General features: G+C 47.7%; 1 protein-coding gene across 3 annotated transcripts; it reads left to right on the top strand.

Annotated features, from left to right (window-relative positions):
* The first annotated feature begins 211 nt into the window (after window positions 1-211).
* LOC103059133 (uncharacterized) lies at window positions 212-13096 on the top strand. 3 transcript variants are annotated; one of them, XM_088129570.1, is made up of 4 exons: window positions 212-361; window positions 2971-3986; window positions 5368-5473; window positions 7202-13096. In XM_088129570.1, the coding sequence occupies exons 2-4, from the start codon at window positions 3192-3194 to the stop codon at window positions 8218-8220; spliced, it is 1920 nt and encodes a 639-aa protein (XP_087985696.1). In that variant the 5' UTR covers window positions 212-361; window positions 2971-3191; the 3' UTR covers window positions 8221-13096. The 3 variants fall into 3 exon arrangements, with proteins under 3 accessions (XP_087985696.1, XP_087985697.1, XP_007441549.1); XM_088129571.1 differs by lacking the exon at window positions 212-361 and adding an exon at window positions 498-2082; XM_007441487.4 differs by lacking the exon at window positions 212-361 and having other exon boundaries at window positions 498-3986.
* The last annotated feature ends 10183 nt before the right edge of the window (window positions 13097-23279 follow it).

Here is a 23279-nt window from a genome sequence, read left to right as displayed (position 1 = left end):
GAATCAATAAAATAAAATAAAACAAAATAAAACAAAACAAAACAAGGCAATCTCCTGCAGCCGAGCGGTTGCCTCGCAAGAGAACGCCTCCGCTTTGCGCCTGGATTTCGGGTTGGCAGGGAAGGGCTCCCGCGGAGCCTCTCCGGAGCAAGGTACTCAGTGGGTTAAAGAGAGCGAGAGAGGCTGCTTGCTAGAGAGGCCCGGGACGCGGAGAGGGGTTTGGGGGGATTTAAATACTCGATGCACCTTCCTGTGCTGTTTTATCTGCCCTGGGGGGCGGGGGGAACTGGCGTCGGGGCTGGTCCGGAGGAGCTGGTCGGGCGAGCGGCGCGTGGCCAGGGCGAGGCGCGCGCGCCAGCAGGTGAGCGGCTTTTGCAAGGGCGGGAGGCGCCCGACCTGGGCAGCTGCGAGGGGCGAAAGGGGAGGGCCGGCGGCGCCTCCCGCCCCGTCTGGGGTGGGGTGGGGAGGGGAGGGGAGGGGAGGGGAGGGGAGGAATCCCGGGCAAGAGCTGCGTAGCTGCAAAGCCTTTGAAGCCCGGGCCTGCTGGCTTCCCCGCCCCGGGGCTCTGCGGCTAGCAAGGACTACAACTCCCATCTCCTCGCTTGCCGGCCGGGGAGCGAGGGGGAGTGTAATCCCGCGCCGTGCAAAATCCGTGCAATGTTGAAGCCCGGGCCTGCTGGCTTCCCCGCCCCGAGGCTCTGCGGCTAGCAAGGACTACAACTCCCATCTCCTCGCTTGCCGGCCGGGGAGCGAGGGGGAGTGTAATCCTGCGCCGTGCAAATCCGTGGAAAAGCCCGGCCGGCCAGGGAGGGCGGCTGTGCAATGGCAGGCCCGCCCCTCAGGATTGCGTAGGAAGGAGGGTATGGGGAACATCTATGCAGGCAGGGAATAACGGGTGGGGAGGATGGGATTTATAGTCCAGTGCCTCTTTTCTGGTTGGAAAAGGCAGATGCCGGGCATTCAGGTTGCCAGCTCTTCGAATTGGCTCCTGCAGCTATGCCTGTTAGGGTGGCTTTGATCTGCCCAGATTAACAGGTGAAGCCGCTCCCAGTGTTTATTGTCTGCTTAATATTTGCATATCAAAGGCCCTGTGAAAGCCACAGCTCTTCAGTTGTGGGCCAGATTGTCATAGCCGTCCTCCTGCATCACAGGGGGCAGCATCCGGAAAGTGCTTGCCTTGAAGTTTTGTTTATTACGAAACGATTAAAGTTGCAGGGCAATTACTAATGTAGGTACATATCTATATAAGCTTTTATTTAGTCCTGATTATCAGTCTCATCTTCCTCTTCCCTCCTGTCTCCCCACCTGCCCCAAGTCTGCTCTGATAATACGGACGTCTCTTGCACAATTTTTGTGAAGCGTGCAACGGGTTCCTTATATGCAACGTGCTTTAATCTCCCCAAAGCGCTTTAGTTCCTTGTGACAATTAAAACTTCTGACCTGTCACTGGGTGTTTTATTTTCCTGTGGCTGGATCTCTTTGTGGGAGTGTTGTCTTGCTGTTTCTGCGTTTCTGTGCGGCCTCATGCTTGCGTATGATTGTGAACTGGTGGCATGATCACTAGTTGAACCAGCACATAAATGCTCCTGGTTGCCAAATTTTACCAGCCTTGGGATCTGGCCTCTTCCAGCGGCTGGTCTGTCCTACCAAACACAGCTGGGAGAATCCCGTCTTGGCTTTGGCTGACTTGGAAACCATAGGGAAGCAGTTTGCCAGGTTCGTGGTCTAGCTTGCCTGTGATTTTCTTCGCTCCCCCAAGGAGTAACCGTGTCTAACCCTGCTGTCAGGACCCTAATGATGGCTTGCAGCCACGAAAACTAAATTCTCACAGTGTCCTACCAGCCAGATTTATGGAAAGGTAAGGAGTTAGGACCCTGAAAGACCAGGCTAGGGACAGATCGTCATGGAGAAAATGTGTCTGCATGGTTGAAGGGGATGCGGTGGCGCAGCGGCTTAATGACGCTGAAAGTTGCTGGCCAGAAATGGTCGATGCTTCAGCGGTTCGAGTCCTGCCTTCGCGTTAGCAGGGTGAGCTCCTGTTTCCTCCCCAGTTCCTGTAAACCCAACAGTTCGAAAACTCACGTGAGTAGATAAATGGGTACTCTCACTTGGGTGGGAGGAAAATGCTGGCGGCGCCTTGCAAAAGGAGTCGGGAGCAGTTGCCGGTAAGCGTGAAAAACCACGCATGCCCGAAAAGGGCGCGAAGCAACGGAAACGCCGCCTCCTGCGCTCGCCAGCTGGGCTCTGCCCTAGGAAGGAGGCTCTGGCAAACCACTTCCGAAAAAAAGTTGCCTTGAAAACTGCAAAGGACTCGTCCAAGCAGTCACTGCAGAGTCGGCAGCGACTGAGTGCAGATTAAAAAAAAAAAAAAAGGTTGCTAAGAGTCGACACTGACTTGATGGCACATAATCGTTCAATCAATCAAAAGAATTAGGTGATGGTGTCTTGGAAACTGGATGTGTGTTCTTTAGCAGTCCATTTGTGAGTAAGTAGGTTGAAGTGTCCTCTTTCTCCTAACTGTCTCTTGGTACAGTGGGGATGTGCTCCCCACCTGCCTGATCGTAAGGAAGGAATGCACAAATCTTTGCAAGTTAGAATTCCCGTTCCCAGGCTCTGACAATTCCATTACGCTTGCTTAGCCTTTTCACCCATCAACTCATTGAGTATGCTTGAGCTGAAAACTACCCGAGATCATCTGTGCAGGGCTTCTGCAGAGAGTAAGGAAGTGGATCTTGACAGAGATAAGCCAGGTCTTTTACCAAAGCGATGCATGGAGAAAAACATTGCTTAAGTCCAAAACAAGCAGGAAATATGCGGAAGAGGCTCAGAGAGACACCTCCCTCATTCTCGTGGGTATAAGAAAGGGAGGGGGTACGGCACAATCAGGCTTGCAAGATTCTGGTCCTACAGCCCCTCCTGATAAAAGTGTTGGGGCTGGCAGTTTCTCACATTCTCTGTTTTTCTCCTCAGAGAGTGCCACTTTGCTGCTGACTTATGTTGCACAGCCAGTTGCTTCTTTAAAACCCTTCCCTCCTGGGCCAAGATCCAGGGGGAAACTGCCTTATCTGCTGAGAGAGAAGGGAGGGAAACAAAGACAAATTCTGGATAGTCCTGTCAGCTTCCAGCCCAAGATTGACTGAAATTGCAAATTCTGTTGCCCCCCGAGGCCTGCTTCTGCTTTTCGAGAGGCCATGGCAGCTGAGCAGAGGGCCAGAACAGCCGAGGGCTTCCCGAGGCCCGTGGGGGTCAAAATGGAAGCCTGTGAGACCACCGGCCCCAGAAGGGCAGAGGGAGCGGACAGAGCAGGGAAGCTGCCGCGGGTCCTCCAAGTGGGGACCATCCGAGAGTTCCTGAACTGGGCCGCCCCACAGCAAGTGAAGCAGGAGCCAGAGGGGGGCTTGCCTGAACTCTGGGAAGCCCAGTGGCAGGAGTTCCTCTCTGCTCTCAGGTGCTCTCCTCTGGGGGAGGGACACCAGCAGCTGGCCGAGGACCCCGTCCCTTGGGGGGACAACAAGGCCTTCTTCGCCTCCTTTGAACGTCTGGCTGGAACCTGCCAGTTGCCCCGCCGAGAGTGGCTGGCTCGCCTCTTGCCTGTCCTGGGCCGGGAAGCCAAGGAGGCCTACAGTAACCTTAGCCTCCAAGACCGGGGCGAATACGCCAAAGTCAAGGCGGCCATCTTGAAAGTGGACGCCCTCCGGATGGAGGCGCAGCGCCAGCGTTTCCGGCAGTTTCGCTACCACGAGGCCCGGGGCCCCCGGGAGGTGTGCAGCCAGCTTCGGGAGCTGTGCCGGGGGTGGCTGAAGCCGGAGAAACATACCAAGGAGCAGATCTTAGACCTCCTGGTCCTGGAGCAGTTCCTGACCCTCCTGCCCCAGGAGATCCAGAGCTGGGTACGAGAGCATGGCCCGGAGTCGTGCGCCCAAGCTGTGCCCCTGGCGGAGGCCTTCCTGCGCAGGCAGCAAGAGGCCGAGAGAAGGGAAAAACAGGTATGTTTGCTAGCGCTGAGCTTCCTTGTCCTTTGCACAAAATGCTCGGATGACGATTTTAAGTTTTGTTTTGTATATTTTTGATAGAGGTCTTACTATGTATTTGGGTGGATTGTTATTAACCACTTAGGGTTATGTATGTAAGAGTGGGGGGCTATGCACATTTTCTAAATAAACTATTTTAGAATCCCGAATAGAGGAGGTGTCCCTTTCAGTTCTGTGATTCTTTTGTTTTTGCCATAGTTTGTTGTTTAACCTGTTTACCAGTTTATGTAAGCATTTGGGCTGGGTTTGCTCTTCCTCTTTTAGCCAGGGTTACGGATCAGAAAGATTATTAAATTCTTGAGGATCACCTTCCTCTTCTTTTCAAGATCAGGTTCCTAGCCCGTAAGAGTTCTTTTTCCAAAACATTTTAGCTTCTTCCCCCACAAGCTCCCTTATTTATAAAGCTCCCTTGTTTATAAATGTTTTATAAATAAGAGGGTCCCTGCCTTCACATTAAGAATCTACACGACATTTGCTTGTTTATATTTAGAGTATTAGATGGCTGCCTAACTTAAGCAACATGACTCTGGGCAGTGTACAAAAATCAGCAAGAAATACAAATCACAAAGAAAAATAACACCTAGCATTAAAAACCAACTAAAACTGTAATGGAAACCAGAAGTAATGTATATTGTAATTCATCCAGTTGGGGCTCTACTTATCGTGACCCAAGGCTTGGGGAAAAAGCTAGGTCTTGATTTTCTAAAGGGTCAGGGCCAATCATATATTGGGGGAAGATCGTTCCAGAAAGTAGGGGCCACCACCGAGAAGGAGTGGTGAAGTGCACACGTCTTAAGGCTCCCAAGGTTGAGAAAGACTGCTTTAACAAGTAAAACCTTAGGTCCCATAAGGTGACATCATTTCAGTGAGGGGATCTGGAGTGCGTCCTTTGTGTTGGAGCGTGGGAGATGGGCAGATACCTTTGGGGACAGGCGGTCCTACAAATAATCTGGTCCTATACCACATAACATGATACTAAGGAAGAAAGGATGGAGAAAGAGGTGGGGAAAGTAATCTTAGCCCCCCAGAGTTCTTCATCATGACTGCTTGGGTGAAAGATATTCCTACAGAAGGATGGAATAGCTTCCAGCTGGGTGAGGCAGTGGGACCAGCCTGTTCCTCCTGTTATGCAGCCTGATTGTGCAGCTACATGTGAAAAACTGTGTGACAGTGCCTATTGAATTCTGGGAAGATGGAGGGGAGTGGGTGAAATGGATGCTAGCTGTTCTGGTGGGACATCCGTTGTCTTTCATTGGGGCTGGTGATAAACGGGGGCTTAGCAAAAGACCTTGGAAATGATGGTTTTTCAAGGTCCTGCATTCTGCTCTTCTTTCAGACTCGGGGAGCTCAAGTGGCAAACTGGGCTGAGATGAAGCCATCTCCTGTGGGCGTTGGGCTGAAACGGATCCACAGAGAGATGAAGCAAGATGCCAGAATTCTGGGTAAGAATCTCCTGCCCCTGGTTCTTAGGAAGCTGTAAGATCACCTGTCCTAATTCATCAGGTGCTCTCCAGGGTTGTGGGGACTCCAAGACCCAGAATTCCCATGGTCAGGGGGACTGATAATTCTGGGAGTTGCATTCTCAACATATCTAGCAGGCACCGGATTGGGAAAGGTGGTTCTGTGGCCCTGCTTGGCTTCATTGCTTGGCTTTACTTTAACACACTGTTTCTCATCCTTGGGAACCTTAAGACGTGTGGACTTCAACTCCCAGAATTCCCCAGCCAGCCATGCTGGCTGGGGAATTCTGGGAGCTGAAGTCCACACGTCTTAAGGTTCCCAAGGTTGAGAAACACTGCTTTAATAAGTAAAACCCAGTTGGCAAGTATCTGCAAGGTTGGATCTCAGATGAAGTAATCAGACAACGAGACTGTCCAGGAAACCATGATATTTGCAACAACTACAATAAAACAAAATACATTTAATTAAAAAAAAAAATCTTCAAGCCCCTTCAGCAATGCCAGGTTGCCATTCTAAATACCACAGAAAAGGCACATTGCTAATGCCGCGGTAAATCATTCTATTTATTGAAGGCATTAATTTAATTCAATTAAACCAGTGTTAGATTTCCTTGTCTCCCCCCACTTTTGCACATGGCCTTCCCAAATGCCAAGTGTAGTTCTCAAAAAAGGTTGTAGGCCTCTGACATATCACATCCTCAAAGAGGGCATGGTTATCTTGAAACCTAGATAGCAGCCTGCAGGCATTACTCAGCTCTAGCTGCTATTTCTGTCTGTGAAAGCATTTAATTATCCCATGTATTTACTTATTTAAAGCATTTATTTAGCCACCAGTCCCATGGCATTGACTCTGGGCAGCATACAGAGGCTTACTCTGTGTAAATGTGTTTTCTTATAAATTTTAACTATATATTTATTTATTGCTTTAATCTGTTGTAAGCCGCCCAGAGTCCCCCACTGGGGGGAGATGGGCAGGGATAAGATAGATAGATAGATAGATAGATAGATAGATAGATAGATAGATAGATAGATAGATGATAGATAGATAGATAGATGATAGATAGATAGATAGATAGATAGATAGATAGATAGATAGATAGATAGATGATAGATAGATAGAAACATAATCCACCGTTAGAAATCTGATAATACGTAACATATGCCGTGGCCTAAAAATCCAACATTAATTCATACAGACCAACAACAATTCACTGACAGGGCTGGTTGAACCTCCTGGCCCCAGCTCCTGGGTTAACATCCAGATCTTTAATGCCTTGCACAAAGCCAGAAGAGCTGGGGTTGTCTGGTGGGGGGGAGGGGATGCTGTGCTATAGGGCAGGTGGTACCACAACAGAGAAGGTGTGACTCCTAGATCCCACAGGATATTTGTAACAGAAGGGACCTGGAGCATGCCAAACCTGCCAGTTCTGGTGGGGCAAGCAGAAACGATTGGGTATCAATGGTCCTGCACACATAAGGCTTTATAGGTGGCAACTGCCCTCTTGAATTGCACGTGGGTGTATCGTGAAGCACCCAAGACTTCCCACCCCACTGCATTCTGGACCAGCTGCAGCTTGCGAATGCTCTTCAAGGGCAGCCCCACGTAGAGCGAGTTACAGTAATCCAGCCAGGAAGTGACTGTGGAGGGCAGGTGGTGGGACAGCTGATGTTATTGGGCCAAGTAAGGCCTCTCGCTCCCTTTTGTTTCAGACCTGGGGAGCTCCAATGGGGACCACGCTGAGAAGTCGGTTAATCGAAGTACTGAAAACGGATTGAAGAGTCCTGGCAGAGCCCAGCTGGGCCAGAGGATCTCCCAAGGCCCCGACAGCAGGATTACTTTCCGCCCAAGCCCGGCTGTCTTCAAACACCAGCGGGTCCATGCAGCAGAGAGCCCGCACCAGTGCCCTGACTGCGGGAAGCATTTTACGCAGCGTTCGAGCCTTACGATCCATCGGCGGATCCACACGGGGGAGAAGCCATACCCCTGCCCCGAGTGCGGGAAATGCTTCCGGCAGAGTTCCAACCTTTTGAAGCACCAGAGGATCCACTCGGGCGAGAAGCCCCACCAGTGCCCGGAGTGCAGCAAATGTTTTGCCCAGCGCTCCAACCTCCTGATCCATCAGAGGACCCACACCGGGGAGATGCCCTATGTGTGTTCTGAGTGTGGGGCATGCTTCAGCCAGCACCGGGGCCTGGTCACTCACCAGAGGATCCACATGGAAGAGATGCCCTATGGCTATGGTTGTCCAGACTGTGGGAAATGCTTCCAGCAGAATTCGGATCTCACGAAGCACCTGCGGGTCCACACGGGCGAGAAGCCCTACAGCTGCCCCGAGTGCGGGAAGAGCTTCAGCTACAGCTCCAACCTGAGCAAGCACCAGCGGATCCACACGGGCGAGAAGCCGTACCGCTGCAATGTTTGCGGGAAAAGCTTCAGCCATCTATCGACTCGGAACACGCACCAGCGGGTCCACACGGGGGAGAGGCCCTATGGCTGCACCGAGTGTGGGAAGAGGTTCATCTCGAGTTCCAAACTCACGCGGCACATGAGGACACATTCCATATACACGCCTTACATCTGCAACGAATGCGGGAGGAGCTTCAGTTCGCACTCGCTACTGACCACCCATCAGAAGAACCACTCTGCCGAGAGTTACCACAGGGGCGGCTTGTGGGAGGGGGCTGAGCAGGGCCCGAGCGACTTCATGGGCAGGATGTCCCCTCTCTGACTGGTGCTGAGTCTCTCCCTTAGGATGGAGCCTGTCCTTGTGATACTTCTAGCAAGGGTGCTAGTCCCTAAGGTATTGGAATTTGGCAGCCCTGCGTTGTGCGGGCAGGATGCGAGACTAGAGAATGCCAGGCTATAGAATTAGTGTGGTGGTTTTGGAAGATAGAGGTAGGCTGAAAAAAAAAATAGGGTAGTATAAAGGATGGAAGCTCAGATTGTCGGTTGGTTTTAGAAAGAGAGCAAAGCCTTGTGCAGACAAGAGAGCTTCGAAGCGGGCTTCCCCGAGACCCTAAGCCAGCAAATGTTGAGCCTTCCATTATTAGCACACCCCCTGCTGTAATTAGCTACCTGATAACTCTGTAGATCCCCCACATTCAGGAGCAGAATATCTGTGAGTAATAAGTGAAAAAGCATCTTTGGTCTCTGGAAGAAGAAGGCTGAGATACCGTTGAGTCGGATTCAGCAGCTAAAAAGCAAAGAGAACCCTCTTAGTCTGTGAAAACCCAACAGAAAAAATCCAGAGTTGGGCAAAATCTTTTCAGAGAACTAGAATATATTTCATAGGCTTTACTTTTTCTCCTCTCCCCGCTCCACCCTTCTCAGCATTGCTAAAATCCAACTTGAAGCCAATGTCAAAAACTTGCCTGTGGTTTTGTGACGTTTGGATTGGCACGCTAAAGTAGCTGTGCATTTTGATGGAGCAGCCTGCTCCCTGCCCTCCCGGGCAGCAGCCACGTTCCACGTAGTGGTCACTGCAGGTTATGCACCGTGTCCAGGAATCCCCAGTTTTAGAAGGCCAGTGCGTCTGGTTCAGGCGGCTGGGAGGCGTTCTGAATCGGATGCCTGTTGCCTCCCTCTGCTGGAGTTTTCACAGTGTAGAAGTCATGTGTCTAGACTCATGTGTAAGCCCATCCGTGGATAGACCGACCCTCGAATTTTTCACCAAAATACTGTGAAAAACGTGCCGCCCAGATAAGCCGCATTTGTTACAGTATTTGCATTAAAAATTCAAGGGTCTGCTTAGCCACAGATAGGATTATACAGGATATTTGGGTCCTTTAAAAAAGTATTACCATTACATACTCACAGAGAAGCCAGATCCGATTTTTGGGGCATGTTTTGGAGCCTAAAATTCTCAGCTTATTTGCAAGGATATACAAAATTGTATATTACAAAAGAGAGAAGGGTCTGGAACAGAAGATTGCAAGATATTCCAGCCAGCCTTGCCCTCCTCCAGCATACTCCATTCCGTTCCTTCTAGCGTTATGCCCTTCCTTTTTCCAAAGACACCAGCATCTAACAGGCATACCTGAATAACTTGCTCAATTACTGAGCTGTTTTAGGCCTCCCCCTTCCCATTTAGGGGTCTTTTTTGTGAAATCATGTTTTATTCTTCTCTATAGCTTTGGGTTTCCCAAGCACATCCCTACCTCCCTTTTAGGTGGATGCTGTTTTGACTGACCCAAAGGTGTCCCCGCAGGCAATGGGTTTAATTAACCCTGAATAACCTGCCCTCGCAAAGCATACACGTTCACTTGTGAAGTCGTAGCAAAAAATCAGAAAGAGTCTGGTAGCACCTTTTCCAACGAACACAATTTATAAAAAGGCGTACACTTTTGTAAGCAGCGGCTGGCTTCATCTGATGTGCCAAGTGATTCATCAAAGCTTATGTGGATTGTAAGTTTGCCCAAAGTCAGCAAATCCTGCCATTGTTTGGTGGGAAGCTCTGTGAATGAGCCACATTTTGCTAAACCGTGGTTTGCCTAGCAACAGTCCAGTGGCAGGATTTGCAAAAATGGGCTAAGGCATAAATCATGGTTTACAAACCACAGCAGACTGATTCACCCAGTCTGGGAAGATAAATCTCAACAAACCCCGTTATGGCAGGGCGTGGGTATCCCCACTGTGCTAAGAGAAGGAAGGGGTGGCAGAGGAGGAGGAGGGGGACATTTGGTCTCCTCCATCTCTAATAGCTCTAGTCCCCAATTGTAGGCACCCCTGACAAATTAATTTCAAAGGAGCATGTCTTTTGACTGTATCATGTAGTCAATATTAATAATCAAGGAGAAAATAGGTTTGGATACAGTGGCTTCCAGGTTGCTAAGCATCTAATGGTTAAGATGCACGTGTGTTTAAGAAGAACACGCATAAGGGGAAGAGAGACTTGATAGATTTGTATAAAATGTATGCATAGAATAGAGAACATGATGAAGGGGGGGGGGATTTGCCCCCTGACCTAAGTAGTATAAGCTGGGCTCCTCTGGAAACATTGAATGAGGAGAGATTCGGAACAAACAAGTCCTGGTTTGCACCATGCATAGCTAACTGGGTTTTGCAGCTCAACGAGAGAGCCACGGCGACCAACTTTTAGATTCATGGAGCTAAGCTGTTGATCACGGTCCGCTTGCAGGGCTCCACCTTATCACAAAGATTGGGAGTGGAAGCTTCTGGCTTCCAGATGGTGCAGAATAAAGTCTGAACACGCTCCTGCTTTCAGATGCTGCTGGTGGATTTTTTCCAAGGGGATCCAGTTTGGTCACATCTGGATGCATGATCTTGGACTCGGTGAGCCTTTGGCCTGATCCAGCAGGCGCTCTCCTGTTCTTACAAAATGCTGGGTAAAGACATGAGTAGACAGAGAATTAGGATAGGGAGCTTGCAGAGGACGGGTTCAGAAGCAGCAAATGTAGTTTTGAGGGTGGTTCTCATCACCAGAAGGACGTGTGTCTGACTAAGGGAAAAGAGCATCATCTTAGAGCAGAGTTTCTCAACCTTGGCCACCTGAAGATGAGTGGACTTCAACTCCCAGAATTTCCCAGCCAGCAAAGCTGCCAAGGTTGAGAAACACTGTCTTAGAGGAAGGATCCAAGATTCTGCTGTAATGGAAAAGATCTCAGGTTGGAAGATTCTCCATGGACTTCCTCTTACACAGCAGTGGATAATCTCAGTAGCCAGGCCTGTACTTAGAAGTTGGGGAGGGGGGCCAAAATGAGGCCACTGTGAGCAGGACAAGCATTCAGAAAAAATAAAAGGAGGGTGTGTCAGGTGGGACCAGGAATTTTAAAATAACCCCCTCCCCCCAATGTTAAGGGAAATGTTGAGGGTTTTGTCTTATTGGTTATACTATTTTACACATTTTTTTTCGCTGTGCTTTCTACTTCAAAATGGGCGGGGGGAATGCCCTCTCAATTCAGAGCAGTAAATTCAGAAGGGGGTGATGAATGCCTACAGCTATAGGTTGCTTTTCCTGTTCAAATGCTGTCAGCCCTTCAAGGTAGTGCAGACAAGAAACCAGCACCATGAGTACTAACACTACCTTTTCTGTAAGATTACAGTAACAGAATCTTGCAAGTCTGAAAGCCCACCTCTCCCCCCTCACCTTTACTTTCCAGGCAATCAGAGAGGGTCCCTTCTGAGATGTTTACCACACCCCTATTCGTCCTGTGGGCTAAGCTGCCTCTTATCTGACCATTGCCCTGTCTGTGGCCCTTCCTCCTCCTGTATTTCAAGGATATTCCCACCCACCATTACCGATGTATCCTTTCCCAACGTAGCACCCCCCACAGGGCAAGATAGTCAGGTAGGCTAGTAGGAGAGAAAATGATAGACAACTTTGTGTGTTGTTGACTAGGGATTTAACCTTGTGTCTTCCCACTTTTAGTCTGACCTTTTAGCCAACATGTGAGCATAGTGTATCACTTAGACTTAGTTAATCTTAACCATGGTTAACTGCATGGGAAGGCTCACACAACACACTAAGCCAAAGTTAGGCCACCTCTATTAAGGCCTAGCCAGGTGTGAACCCAGCTTCATTCACACACATTCAGGCTGAAGTCCAAATAAAGTTCAAAACCAAAGAAAATTTGTTGTGTCATTTGATATTAGGGGGGTGCAAGGGGATCTGATCATCCAAACTGGCTTTGCTCTGCAAGATTTTGTGGGTGTTGTGCAGAAGACGTAGGAGTGGAAGCAGATGTTAGCTGAGTATTGGGAAAATTCATCCTTGGGATAAGATCTATTGGAATAGGTTGATTTGGGAAGAAAAGAGGGACAGTTTTAATCCCAAATTACTGGGGTCATTGCGAACCCATCTATCTTCTCCCAATGAGCTACATTGCAGACATCTAAAGATGGTTAACTGGTCAACCAAACCTTGCCCACTCATCCTCCAGAGCTGCAGAGTGGCTGATAGCATTAGGCACTCCCTTATTAACCTCCCTGCCAAGATCTGGGAACACGGAAGGGTCTCCCAAATACTGGTGGTAGCCCCCAAGCTGCTTGCTTGGCATAAAACCTGTATTCGTGGGGTCTCAGACTGGATTGGAGAAGTGGGTGGAGACCATTTAGGATGAGGTTAGTGCGATTGGTATGAACGGATCAAACAGCTATGACTGTTTAGTGGCTAACTGGGTTATGTGAACCCAGCCTACGGTCAAGCCCTCACGGCAGGCCATGATCCAGGAAGTGAGAATTACAGACTTTAGTAAGAGATTTGAACGCAACGATTAAGGGTGAGGGTACAGAATCTTGGAAACACTGACCGGGTTCTCCACTCCTCTTCTTTAAGTTCATTAAGGCAGAGGTTTTTTGAAGGTTTTGAGTGTCATCTTCCTGAGTTTTTTGCAGCTGGGATTGAACTTCCACGTATGAGATAGGAGTTTGTTAGTAGCTTATCTTTTGGTTATTTCTGTCTCACTTTCCTCCTGGTATTTTCCCAGTCTCCCCCAATCTTTCATACCCACGATTCAATGACCAGTTTCTTTGCTTTTGCTTCTACATTTTTGTCATTCCCTTATCAATTTAGAGCAGTGTTTCTCAACCTTTGCAACTTTAAGCTGTGTGGACTTCAACTCCCAGAATTCCCCAGCCAGCATGGCTGGCTGGGGAATTCTGGGAGTTGAAGTCCACACAGCTTAAAGTTGCCGAGGTTGAGAAAAACTGGTTTAGAGCATTAGTGGTGGATGGGGGAACCCCCCATTCAGATTGCTGCTTGGTCATAAATTCAGCAGGTACCTTCCAACCAGCAAAAAACCGTTTTCTCAACTTCAGCCTTTTTCCTTCCTCTTTCTACTCAGAGGAACGTAGTAAGAGTCACCGAGCCTTTGTCCAAGACTCTTTGAACATTCTGAAAGGTTAGAAAGATGTCCATCTTCCACAATAGAGTAGTGAAACCCAGCGACGCCAGCTTAGCTTTTGTCCTTAAATAGGGGATAGAAAAAAAAGGTTTTGAAGGTTAAAGCTACAATGATAATTAGTCAAGGTAAATCTGCAGAGCCCCCAAGTTGAAAAGAAGTTCATCTCTCAATATTGGTTTTCTGTATGACTGATTTTCTTCATTTCTGTCCATTTCTCAGGGTGAGGCAGCTTCTCATTTCTCCACGGGAACATTCAACCTGTTCTGTGCAGCCATCCACGCCCCACTTTTTCCAGGGTATATGTGTCTAATCTCCAGACCCAATTTATGTTGTATCTTGTAGAGTTGTCTTCTTTAATCTGATATATTGGACTATAAATTCCAGAATTCATTGACAGGGTCCTGGATGTGCTGGCTGAGAATTGTAGTTCTCATTCCAAATCATCTATGGCAGTATTTCTCAACCTTGGCAAGGTTTAGACATGTGGACTTCAACTCCCAGAATTCCCCAGCCTGCCATGCTAGCTGTGGAATTCTGGGAGTTGAACTCCACATGCCTTAAAGTTGCCAAGGCTGAGAAACACTGATCTCTGGGATGCTTCCTCAGACTGGAACTTTTGAAACTGGGGATGGATAGAGAGTTATAACAGATACCTCCAAGCTCCCCCTCCCCTTTTTTTTGTCACTGCAACATTGGGGAATACAGTCTACAGTCCCTGGGCCAAACCCAGCCTCTCCAAAGTCTTTTGAGGGGGGCTTCTCCAGATACGTTGATGGAATTGTAATTTTTTTTTAGTCTAACAGAAGGGGCAAAGTGATCTTATTATGTGTATTTAATTAAGTTTGATTACATTTAAATTAAAACACGTTTAGTTTCTGTCCTGGCCTTGTCTACTTCTTTGACCTGTGTTGGCGGACGTCCAGACCTCCTGAGCCGCTAAAAGGTGAGATACGATTCTCGGCTTGAACAAAGTTTGGGCAGTCCTGTTGCAATTATCTTGCTCGATTCCATTTGACACAATATCCAGGCCCACCGGTTGTGTTTCTGAGGTTGTTACCTCTGTATTCCATTTTTGATTCTGATGTATTTGGTTGTGTTCTTTTATTACATCCCAACAGTGAGAGTCTGAAGAAGTAATTTGGAGTTTTCTAGTCCACCTCTCCTTTGGGCAAAAGCATTTAATATTTCTGGTCTATCACCTTCTCTGACATACTTCAGCTACCTCTTGTGCAGTGATGTTTCTGGCAGTAGCTTTTGAACACCTTGTGTTCTTGGGGAATATTGATTTACTTTGGTAAAATAATTTGAGCGTTGTGCCTAATTCCAATCCCTGTTCCAAATATATCAAGGGACTCATGCTTCCTCCCAAGACCCAATAATAGTGTATTCTGATTTTGTTTTTCCTCTGTAGATGTGTCCAACTACAACCAACCATCTCTGGGACATTGCTCTACTTCCTGTTAACCTGTATTGTTTTCTTCCCTGTAGCTCAGTGTTTTTCAACCTTGGCAGTTTGAAGATGTATGGACTTGAGCTCCCAGAATTCTGGGAGCTGAAGTCCATACATCTTCAAACTGCTAAGGTTGAAAAACACTGCTGTAGCTGGAATGGATGCTCTTTGCTTAGGCCAATAATTTTGACTTCACAAAGGCTGCCAGATGAAAACCTCCTTTATGGGGGGGAAAGTACTATCCTGTGAAAACGGCGTTTGCTTGCAACATTCAAAATAATACTGGTGGTTGGCTATAGGGGTCAATGAATCGACCAGATTAGGACAACAGAGCACAGTTTTATCTGGGGGCAGCTCCTGTGAGATGTTATTTCTAAGGATCAGCTTCAGAGCCTTGTTTCCCCAACTCAAGGAGGTCATGGGTGACTCTTCACACCCATCTGCAAAGTACAAGGGAGCAAGTTTATTCTGTTGATCGTAGGTTCTGTTGTGGGTGGAGACTGGGATTATGCATACCTTTGTGTGTTGTTACTTATTTAAAAAAGTAAAGCCAACATTAAGAAGCTGGACTTGGGCTACTGCATATATCACCTTTCCCAATGAAGCAAGCCAGTGTATGTTTCTGTGTTTATATAAGGGATTCCATAGGTGACAAAGAGCTGTCTTGGGTGCTGGAGCTTTAAGCAGCTGTTTCCTATTCTGTTCTATGTCCCTTTCTGGTTTCTGGAGTTTGGGGTGGAATTTTTTGTTAGTGTGGAAGGCTCCATCTGGCCCAAGGATCAGACTCTTCACCACACTTATGCACCTAGGAAAGGAATGAAGCCGGTGTGCAAGACTTTAGGAAGGATCGCCCTTTGATCAAACATTCCCATTCTTTCCAGCTGTCCTGTCTTTTCTCAGAGCTCTTCTCCAACATGGGAATGCTCCAGATTGTGGACTTCAGGTCTGTCCATCCGTCCATCCATCCATCCTCTGATTTATATGGCCACCCAGTTGTCTGTCTGTCTGCCTGCCTGCCTCTATCTACAATTGTCTGTCTGTCCATCCATCCATCCATCCATCCATCCATCCATCCATCCATCCATCCATCCATCCATCCATCCATCCTCTGATTTATATGGCCACCCAGTTGTCTGTCTGTCTGTCTGTCTGTCTGCCTGCCTGCCTGCCTCTCTCTGTCTACAATTGTCTGTCCGTCCATCCATCCATCCATCCATCCATCCTCTGATTTATATGGCCACCCAGTTGTCTGTCTGTCTGTCTGTCTGTCTGCCTGCCTGCCTCTATCTACAATTGTCTGTCTGTCCATCCATCCATCCATCCATCCATCCATCCATCCATCCATCCATCCATCCATCCTCTGATTTATATGGCCCACCAGTTGTCTGTCTGTCTGTCTGTCTGCCTGCATGCCTCTCTTTATCTACAATTGTCTGTCTGTCCATCCGTCCGTCCATCCATCCATCCATCCATCCATCCATCCATCCATCCATCCATCCTCTGATTTATATGGCCACCCAATTGTCTGTCTGCCTGCCTGCCTCTCTCTATCTACAGTTGTCTGTCTGTCCATCCATCCATCCATCCATCCATCCATCCATCCATCCATCATCCATCCATCCGATTTATATGGCTGCCCGTCAAATTCATGACTCTGGTTGGTTAACAATAATTTAAATATGTGTATGTATGTGTGTGTATGTATGTATACACACACACACACACAACACAACAACTTACATATTAAAAAATACAGCCAAGGTATAAAAACCACAACACAGGTCAGCTCAACCATTGCACGGGCTTAGACACAAACCCAGATCCCTAGACCTGGCGACAGAGCCATGTCTTTAAGGCCTTGTGAAAGGCCGACAGGATTGGGGCCAATCTAATTTCAGGTGCCACGACAGAAGAGGCTGTCTTCCTGGGCCGCACCAGATGACATTCTCTAACAGATGGGATCCAGAGCATGTCCTTCCTGCTGGACCTAATGGGACGGGTAGATGTGATTGGGGAAAGGTGGTCTCTCAAATAGCTAGCCTGACCATGGTTGAAAATTCTGGGAGTGGCGATCCTGGGGGGCATCCAGGCCAGGGAAGTCTGGCTTAGAAGAAAGAGGCAAAAGTCCCTTTGCTCCTTCTGGGTAGAGGAACGAATCCCCTTTCTAAGCAGTGGGGAGAAGGAAGTGGTCACTCGCCATTTCTGCTCTGGGCATGGGATCCCCTTGTTGCTGCAGTTGTGTGGGGGTGCAGGATTAGAAACCAGTGGCAATCTACTGCAAAGCAGCTAGAGATTTGACTTCTTCTCAGCCCCAACAAATGGTGGGATTTCAAGCACTGGAGATCTTCATGGGGGGCTTGCTGCACAGGCTAAGAAGTAGAGCAATCAGCTTTGGAATTGGTTAGGTTGGCTGGGGAATTTTGGAGTTTACGGTTGGAGGCATCTAGTTGGGCAAGGTTGCTCTAATCCAAGATTTTCTTCAATGAGTGGAGAATTAGGCCTGAATTAACTCCTGCCTCCCACTCACTCCAGGATTGTCTTCCCCAGGTAAGAGTCTGTTTTTTCTCAAACAGGCCTAAGAACTCAATCTGCCCTAGTATCTAATCTCTGACTTTCATCTTGCCACCTGACTTCCTTAAAGCCCAACTGATTGGACAGTATCTGAATTAAATAGAAAATGGTTCTACAACTTCTATTCAAGCATCCATTTGCAGATGGATTTGATTATGGTATGGATCAAGCGTTTGGCATTTTGAAGGGGCCACATGTCCATTTCTCCCACTCAGCTATTAAAGAGAGGGCCCAAGTGCTTACTCACTCTGGGCAGAATGCACAAATATTCCATGATGTCATTCCATGTATATAGTCTCCTGGGTCATGAAACAAACATCTCTCCTTAGCGTTGGAATTGCCCTCGCAACAGTTGGGAAATCGCATCTGGGTCTCCATGCTGGGTCCCATGCATGGTAGGATAAATGGCTGACGTGCTAGATGCGTCTGTAAATCCCACTGACTTTGTGACATTTCCCTAGAAATGGTTCTAGGAGAAAGCATCGGATTGAATAGAGTGGAAATCTGCCAGTTGCGTAATCAACCTTACAGGGAGGACTGAGTGCATTAATATAGTGAGCTCAGATCCATGTAACCCCTTGTTATTTCCATATATGGCTTTTAGATGCCCTAAATCAGGGTTCCTCAACCTTGGCAACTTTAAGACGGGTGGACTTCAACTTCCAGAATTCCCCAGCCAGCAAGTTGCCAAGGTTGAGGAAACCTGCCCTAAATGAACCCTGCTCCCTCACTGTATATAGTCAGCCTTCTCCACCTGTTGCATTCCAAATTTAATGGCCTTCCATTCCCATAATTCACAGCTACCGAAGACTATTGGATGAGATGTATGATCATGGAAGTTCAGCCTATGAAGAAGGGCATCAGGTTTTGATGTTCCTTTGCCCCATCACCTGTTTATGCCCAAGGAAATTCTTGAAAAAGTCTTCCCCTTATGAAAGCTTAACTATGTCCATTGCATTCAAGCCATGGTTTGCTAGGTAAACCACTATGCCTAGTGCATAGTGCATGCCGAGCCACAATTAAACATGATAGCTTAGTGTTATACTATGCTCGTAACTCAGGCTAAACTACTGCAACTGTTTTGTTCCTGTGTTAGTGTATTACATGAACCAAACACTGCATCTTGTAAGTTTTGTTTGTGGCTTAGTATGTTGTGTGCACCAAGCCAACTGTGGCTTAATGAACTATGGTTTAGCATGATGTATGAATTCCTGTGCCTCGCAGAAGCAATTCCATAATGAGTCATCTTATGCCTAATCCAGTTGTGGCTGGTTCACAGAACATGTGAAAACAAAACCGGACAAATTGCATCATGGCTTAGTGTGTTTTGTGAACCAAGACAAGGAAATAAAATTCCAAAAGTGTACAGGTAGCCATAATATTTTCTCTCCTACTGATGGAGTTGCAGCTTCATTTGAAGGTACCTGAATCCCCAATAAGGTGGATGTTCTGTTCCTTCTGATGGTTGTGTCTGGGTTACAGACACAGAAATACAGTACTGCTAAGGGGAAGGGAAGGAGGGAGGGAGGAGGGAGGGAGGGAAGGAAGGAAGGAAGGGAGGGAGGGAGGGAGGGAGGGAGGGAGGGAAGGGAGGAAGAAAGGAAGGAAGGAAGGAAGGAGAAGGAGAAGGAGAGAAGGTAGGAAGGAAGGAGGGAGGGAGAGAAGGAAGGAGGGAGAGAAGGAAGGGAGGAAGGAAGGAAGGGAGGGAGGGAGGGAAGGAAGGAGGGAGGGAGGGAAGGGAGGAAGAAAGGAAGGAAGGAGAAGGAGAAGGAGAGAAGGTAGGAAGGAAGGAGGGAGGGAGAGAAGGAAGGAAGGAAGGAAGGAAGGAAGGAAGGAAGGAAGGAAGGAAGGAAGGAAGGAAGGAAGGAAGGAAGGAGAAGGAGAAGGAGAAGGAGAGAAGGTAGGAAGGAAGGAAGGAGGGAGGGAGAGAAGGAAGGAAGGAAGGAAGGAAGGAAGGAAGGAAGGAAGGAAGGAAGGAAGGAAGGAAGGAAGGACACCCCCCCCAAAACCAAAAACCAAAATACAAAACAATTTGTCTTCAAAAGTGCCTTGATAAAGATTTATTACCATTGTTCAGTACTTATCCAAGACCTTTGGAAGTAGAGAAAGAGACTAAGCCTTGGAAAACACATGGAAATACATCAGATGATGATGATGATAATTTATTACATTTATACCTTGTCAAGGCACTTTATAGGAAAAAACCCCAACCTAAACAGCACAGTTCCCAATATAGATTTTCAGGGGCGGCCCTCCTATTTTATACTCCTCCTTTGTGAGGCTGGTTTATGAATTCCACCCGCCTCCCTTCTGAGCCTGTTCCCAACCCACAAGGGGACCAGCCTCCTCCTCAGGGGATGACTGAGTCGCTTCAAGAGCCCTTTGAAGGAGGTCGTCCTCCAAGTCTCTGGAAACCAGGTAGGCTGCAATGTGGATCCTGGCCACCAGATGGCAGCAGGTGACTCCCATGCTTTGATTTCAGGGGATGGGAGGAGATGACAGCCCCAAAATCTTTTACCACAATCAGCTGAACGCTGAATAAGAATAAGAAGAAGGTAAGAAGACTGACCTGCTTTTAGAGGCTTCAGGGCTAAGGACAGAGGTCCCTCAAGAAATTGAGCCTCTCAGGCCCACTGCCTGGAGAGATACAGCAGACAGACCTCCTGGCCTGTTTCTGGGATCCCTGGTTGACCACTGTGGGAAACCAACTTTGATCTAGTTCACACACACTACTAAATCATGGCTTGTTTGCAACAGATGGTGGTGGTGTTAGTAAGCACAATCGGCTGGGTTCATACATCGTGCTAGATGGGAAACATGGTCAGCCAACTGGAATGGTAGACCATTTTCCCACTAGGCCTATTATTATTATTATGGTTGGTCACACAGTCAGCCAGATGTTTAGATTGGATTTGGCATTTTTATCCACCCATTGAGTCCTTCCCAAGCTCCTGGGATAGACAGATGTTGTTTGAGGGTGTTAAAAAGGTATGGTTGCAGGATGGAAGCTGTTCCGAGGAAAGCTGCCTTTTGCCATTGACTGAGGGTGATTTTGTCACTGCCGATGGTCTTCAAGGGGTGCTCCAGATGTTTTGGGATTGCACCCAAGGCGCCTGTAACTATTGGTACCATCTTTGCTTTCTTTTGCCACAGTCGTTCTACTTCTATTTGCAGGTCTTTATGTTTTGTGATTTTCTCCAGTTCTTTCTCTCCTAGTCTGCTGCCTCCAGGGATTGCAATGTCCCCTATCCAGACTCTTCGTCTTTCTTACCAACAATGGTTAAGTCTGGGGTGTTGTGTGGCAGGTGCTTGTCTGTTTCAATTCTGAAGTCCCAGAGCACTTTAGCTTCTTCCTTTTCTATTACTGTGTCTGTTTTGTGGTCCAATTTGCTGAGACTCAGGATTTTGGAGAAAAGCCAGGCTGTGGCTGATAATGCAACATTATTATTGTTGTTGTTGTTGTTGTTATTATTATTATTATTATTATATTTATTTATTTCTAAGAAGCAGAAGGAGGCCAACATCCTTGGTCCCCTTTCCCTTTTTTATTCCTCTGGAAACACAGATGTATAGAATAGTTTAATACGGTGTTTCCCAACATCAGCAATTTTAAGATGTGCAGACTTCAGCTCCCAGTATTCCCAGTATATGCTGGCTGGGGAATTCTGGGAGTTGAAGTCCACACAGAGTAGAGGACACAAAGCAAGATGTGCTAGACTGTCTCTATCACTCCTTCTGCTTGTGAAACTGGAGAGGTTTATAGCAACAGCTTCAACTATCAGAGGATGCAGGGCTCGCCTAGAGCCACCAAAACCACAGGATAAAACCCCTAATTTGATGAGCAAAATGTGGTCAAACCTCAGGCTAAAAAAAGCAAAAGAACAAAGGCCCTTTTCCTACCCCTGCCTTGAAGACTTCCCCACTCATTCTTGAATCAGCAGAATCAGGCAGGACTTTCACTGTATACCTCTTTTCCACCTCTGTTCTCAGTCTTCTGGCTTCCCCCTGAGATCCTGGGAGATTACAGGTTTTATACACTGCGGGACTGCGGTGGGACAGTGCCAAAACAGGAGGGGATGCAGCTACCGACAAATTAAGCCCGTCTCTTTCCTGTGCTGGAGGGGATTTATTTATTTATTTATTTATGGAACCTATAATATAGGGCTGCCCACCTACCCTATAATATAGGGCTGCCCACCTACTAAGACAGTCTGGGCGATAAGCGGAGAAAATCAACCATGAGAATCCAGAACATTAAAAAACAAAACATAAAAAGAAATGGCCACACAGGCCCCTCAAAGATCTCACAGGCGACAGACAGACGGTGCTCACATCAGAGCTTCATTAGCCCCCTGGTCCCATTGCCTAGGGAAGAGCCAGGTCTTTATGGCCTTACGTAAGGCCAACAGAATCGGGGCCATCTGTAATCTCGGGGGGAGGCTGCTCCATAGGGCAGGTGCCATAATGGGGAAGGCATGCTTCTTAGGGCCCATCAAGTGACACTGCTCCACCGAGGGGACCTGGAGCATGCCCATTCTGCCCAGTTTGGTGGGACGAGCAGAAACCATCGGGGAGAAGCAGTCTCACAGGTAACCTGGACCCATGCCAAGTAGGGCTTTAAAGGTGACAACAGCACCTTGAATTGCACCTGGAACCCTACTGGTGGCATTACATGGGCAATGTTATGTGGGCGTGCCGTGGGGTACCCGATACTGCCACATTCTGGACCAGCTGAAGCTTCCGAATGCTCTTCAAGGGCAGTCCCAGGTGGAGCGCATTGCAATAGTCCAGTCGAGAGGTGACTTAAGACATGAGCAGCCATGAGCAGGGGCTTGTGATCCAGGAATGGGCATAACTGACACCACAGATGTCATTGTGCCAAGGGCCTCATGGCCATGGCTGCCACCTGCTCCTTAAGCAGCAGCTGTGAGTCCAAAAGAACCCCCAGATTATGCCCCAACTCTGCCTGGGGGAGTGTTATCCCATTCAGAGGAATCCAGCGTTATGGGGACGCAGCCAAAAACAGCTGCCGGAGCATGTGTTTGCTATGTTCATAGGGTGACATGTCTGAAGATGGATGTGAGTACCTGCTTGATTTCTGTGCAGGCTGCTAGAAATCTCTGGATTGGCTGGGCCTTAACTGCTCTGAAGACTCTGGACTGGCAAAACCATATATATCTTTTCCTTGTGTTTTTTGCTGGCCCAGGAGAGCAAAATCCATGGCCTGTAACTCTCTAAGGCCATTCCAGAGTTGGCAGATCTTCTCAAGAAAACGAACACTTCTGTTCCCCGAGTTCATCCTGCGAAAGATGTCCACTCAGAGTTAGCAAAAAGGGTGTCTCGGATCAGGTTTGGAGCCGAGGGATTTGCTTGCGGAACAGAAATGCAATGGCTCTCAGAATCCATTACTCATAAAATTCCATTCTTAGTTTTCCACCTCCTTTCCCAGCACTGGCTCATTTCCATCAGCCTAAGTTAAATGTTGGAGCAAAGTCTTTTTTAATTATTATTATTCCCTTTCTTCCTTCTTAAAGAGAAGCTGCAAGTGTTCAACAACTGAGAATAATTCATCCGTTACTGATCTACAGACAGATCCAGATACAATACTTGGTGCCCAAAACTGTTCTGAACTTCCTGTTTTCCTTTCAGTCAGGCCAAAATTGCTGAGTCTGGATCTCCAGAAAGATACCCGATTAATCCCCGGTGCTGTTTAGCTTTAATGGTTTTTAATTTAAATTTATTTCCGTTCTGAAGGGAACTGAATAAAATCAGGGAAAAAGAACATGCAGAAACAATTCTAAATCATTGAATGTTTGATATTCCTCTGCTGTTTGTTTCAATCATAATTCAAATAAAACTTCTATTGGGACGCTTTGTATGAAAAGGTGGGTGTTAAACTCATCT

This window comes from Python bivittatus, unplaced genomic scaffold, assembly GCF_059951505.1.
Source record: "Python bivittatus isolate LINGU-HERP-01145 unplaced genomic scaffold, Pbiv_v1 ctg000810_np1212, whole genome shotgun sequence".
Classification (NCBI taxonomy): domain Eukaryota; kingdom Metazoa; phylum Chordata; class Lepidosauria; order Squamata; family Pythonidae; genus Python; species Python bivittatus.
The sequence above is the reverse complement of the archived record's forward strand: the minus strand, read 5'-3'. Positions and strand labels throughout refer to the sequence as shown.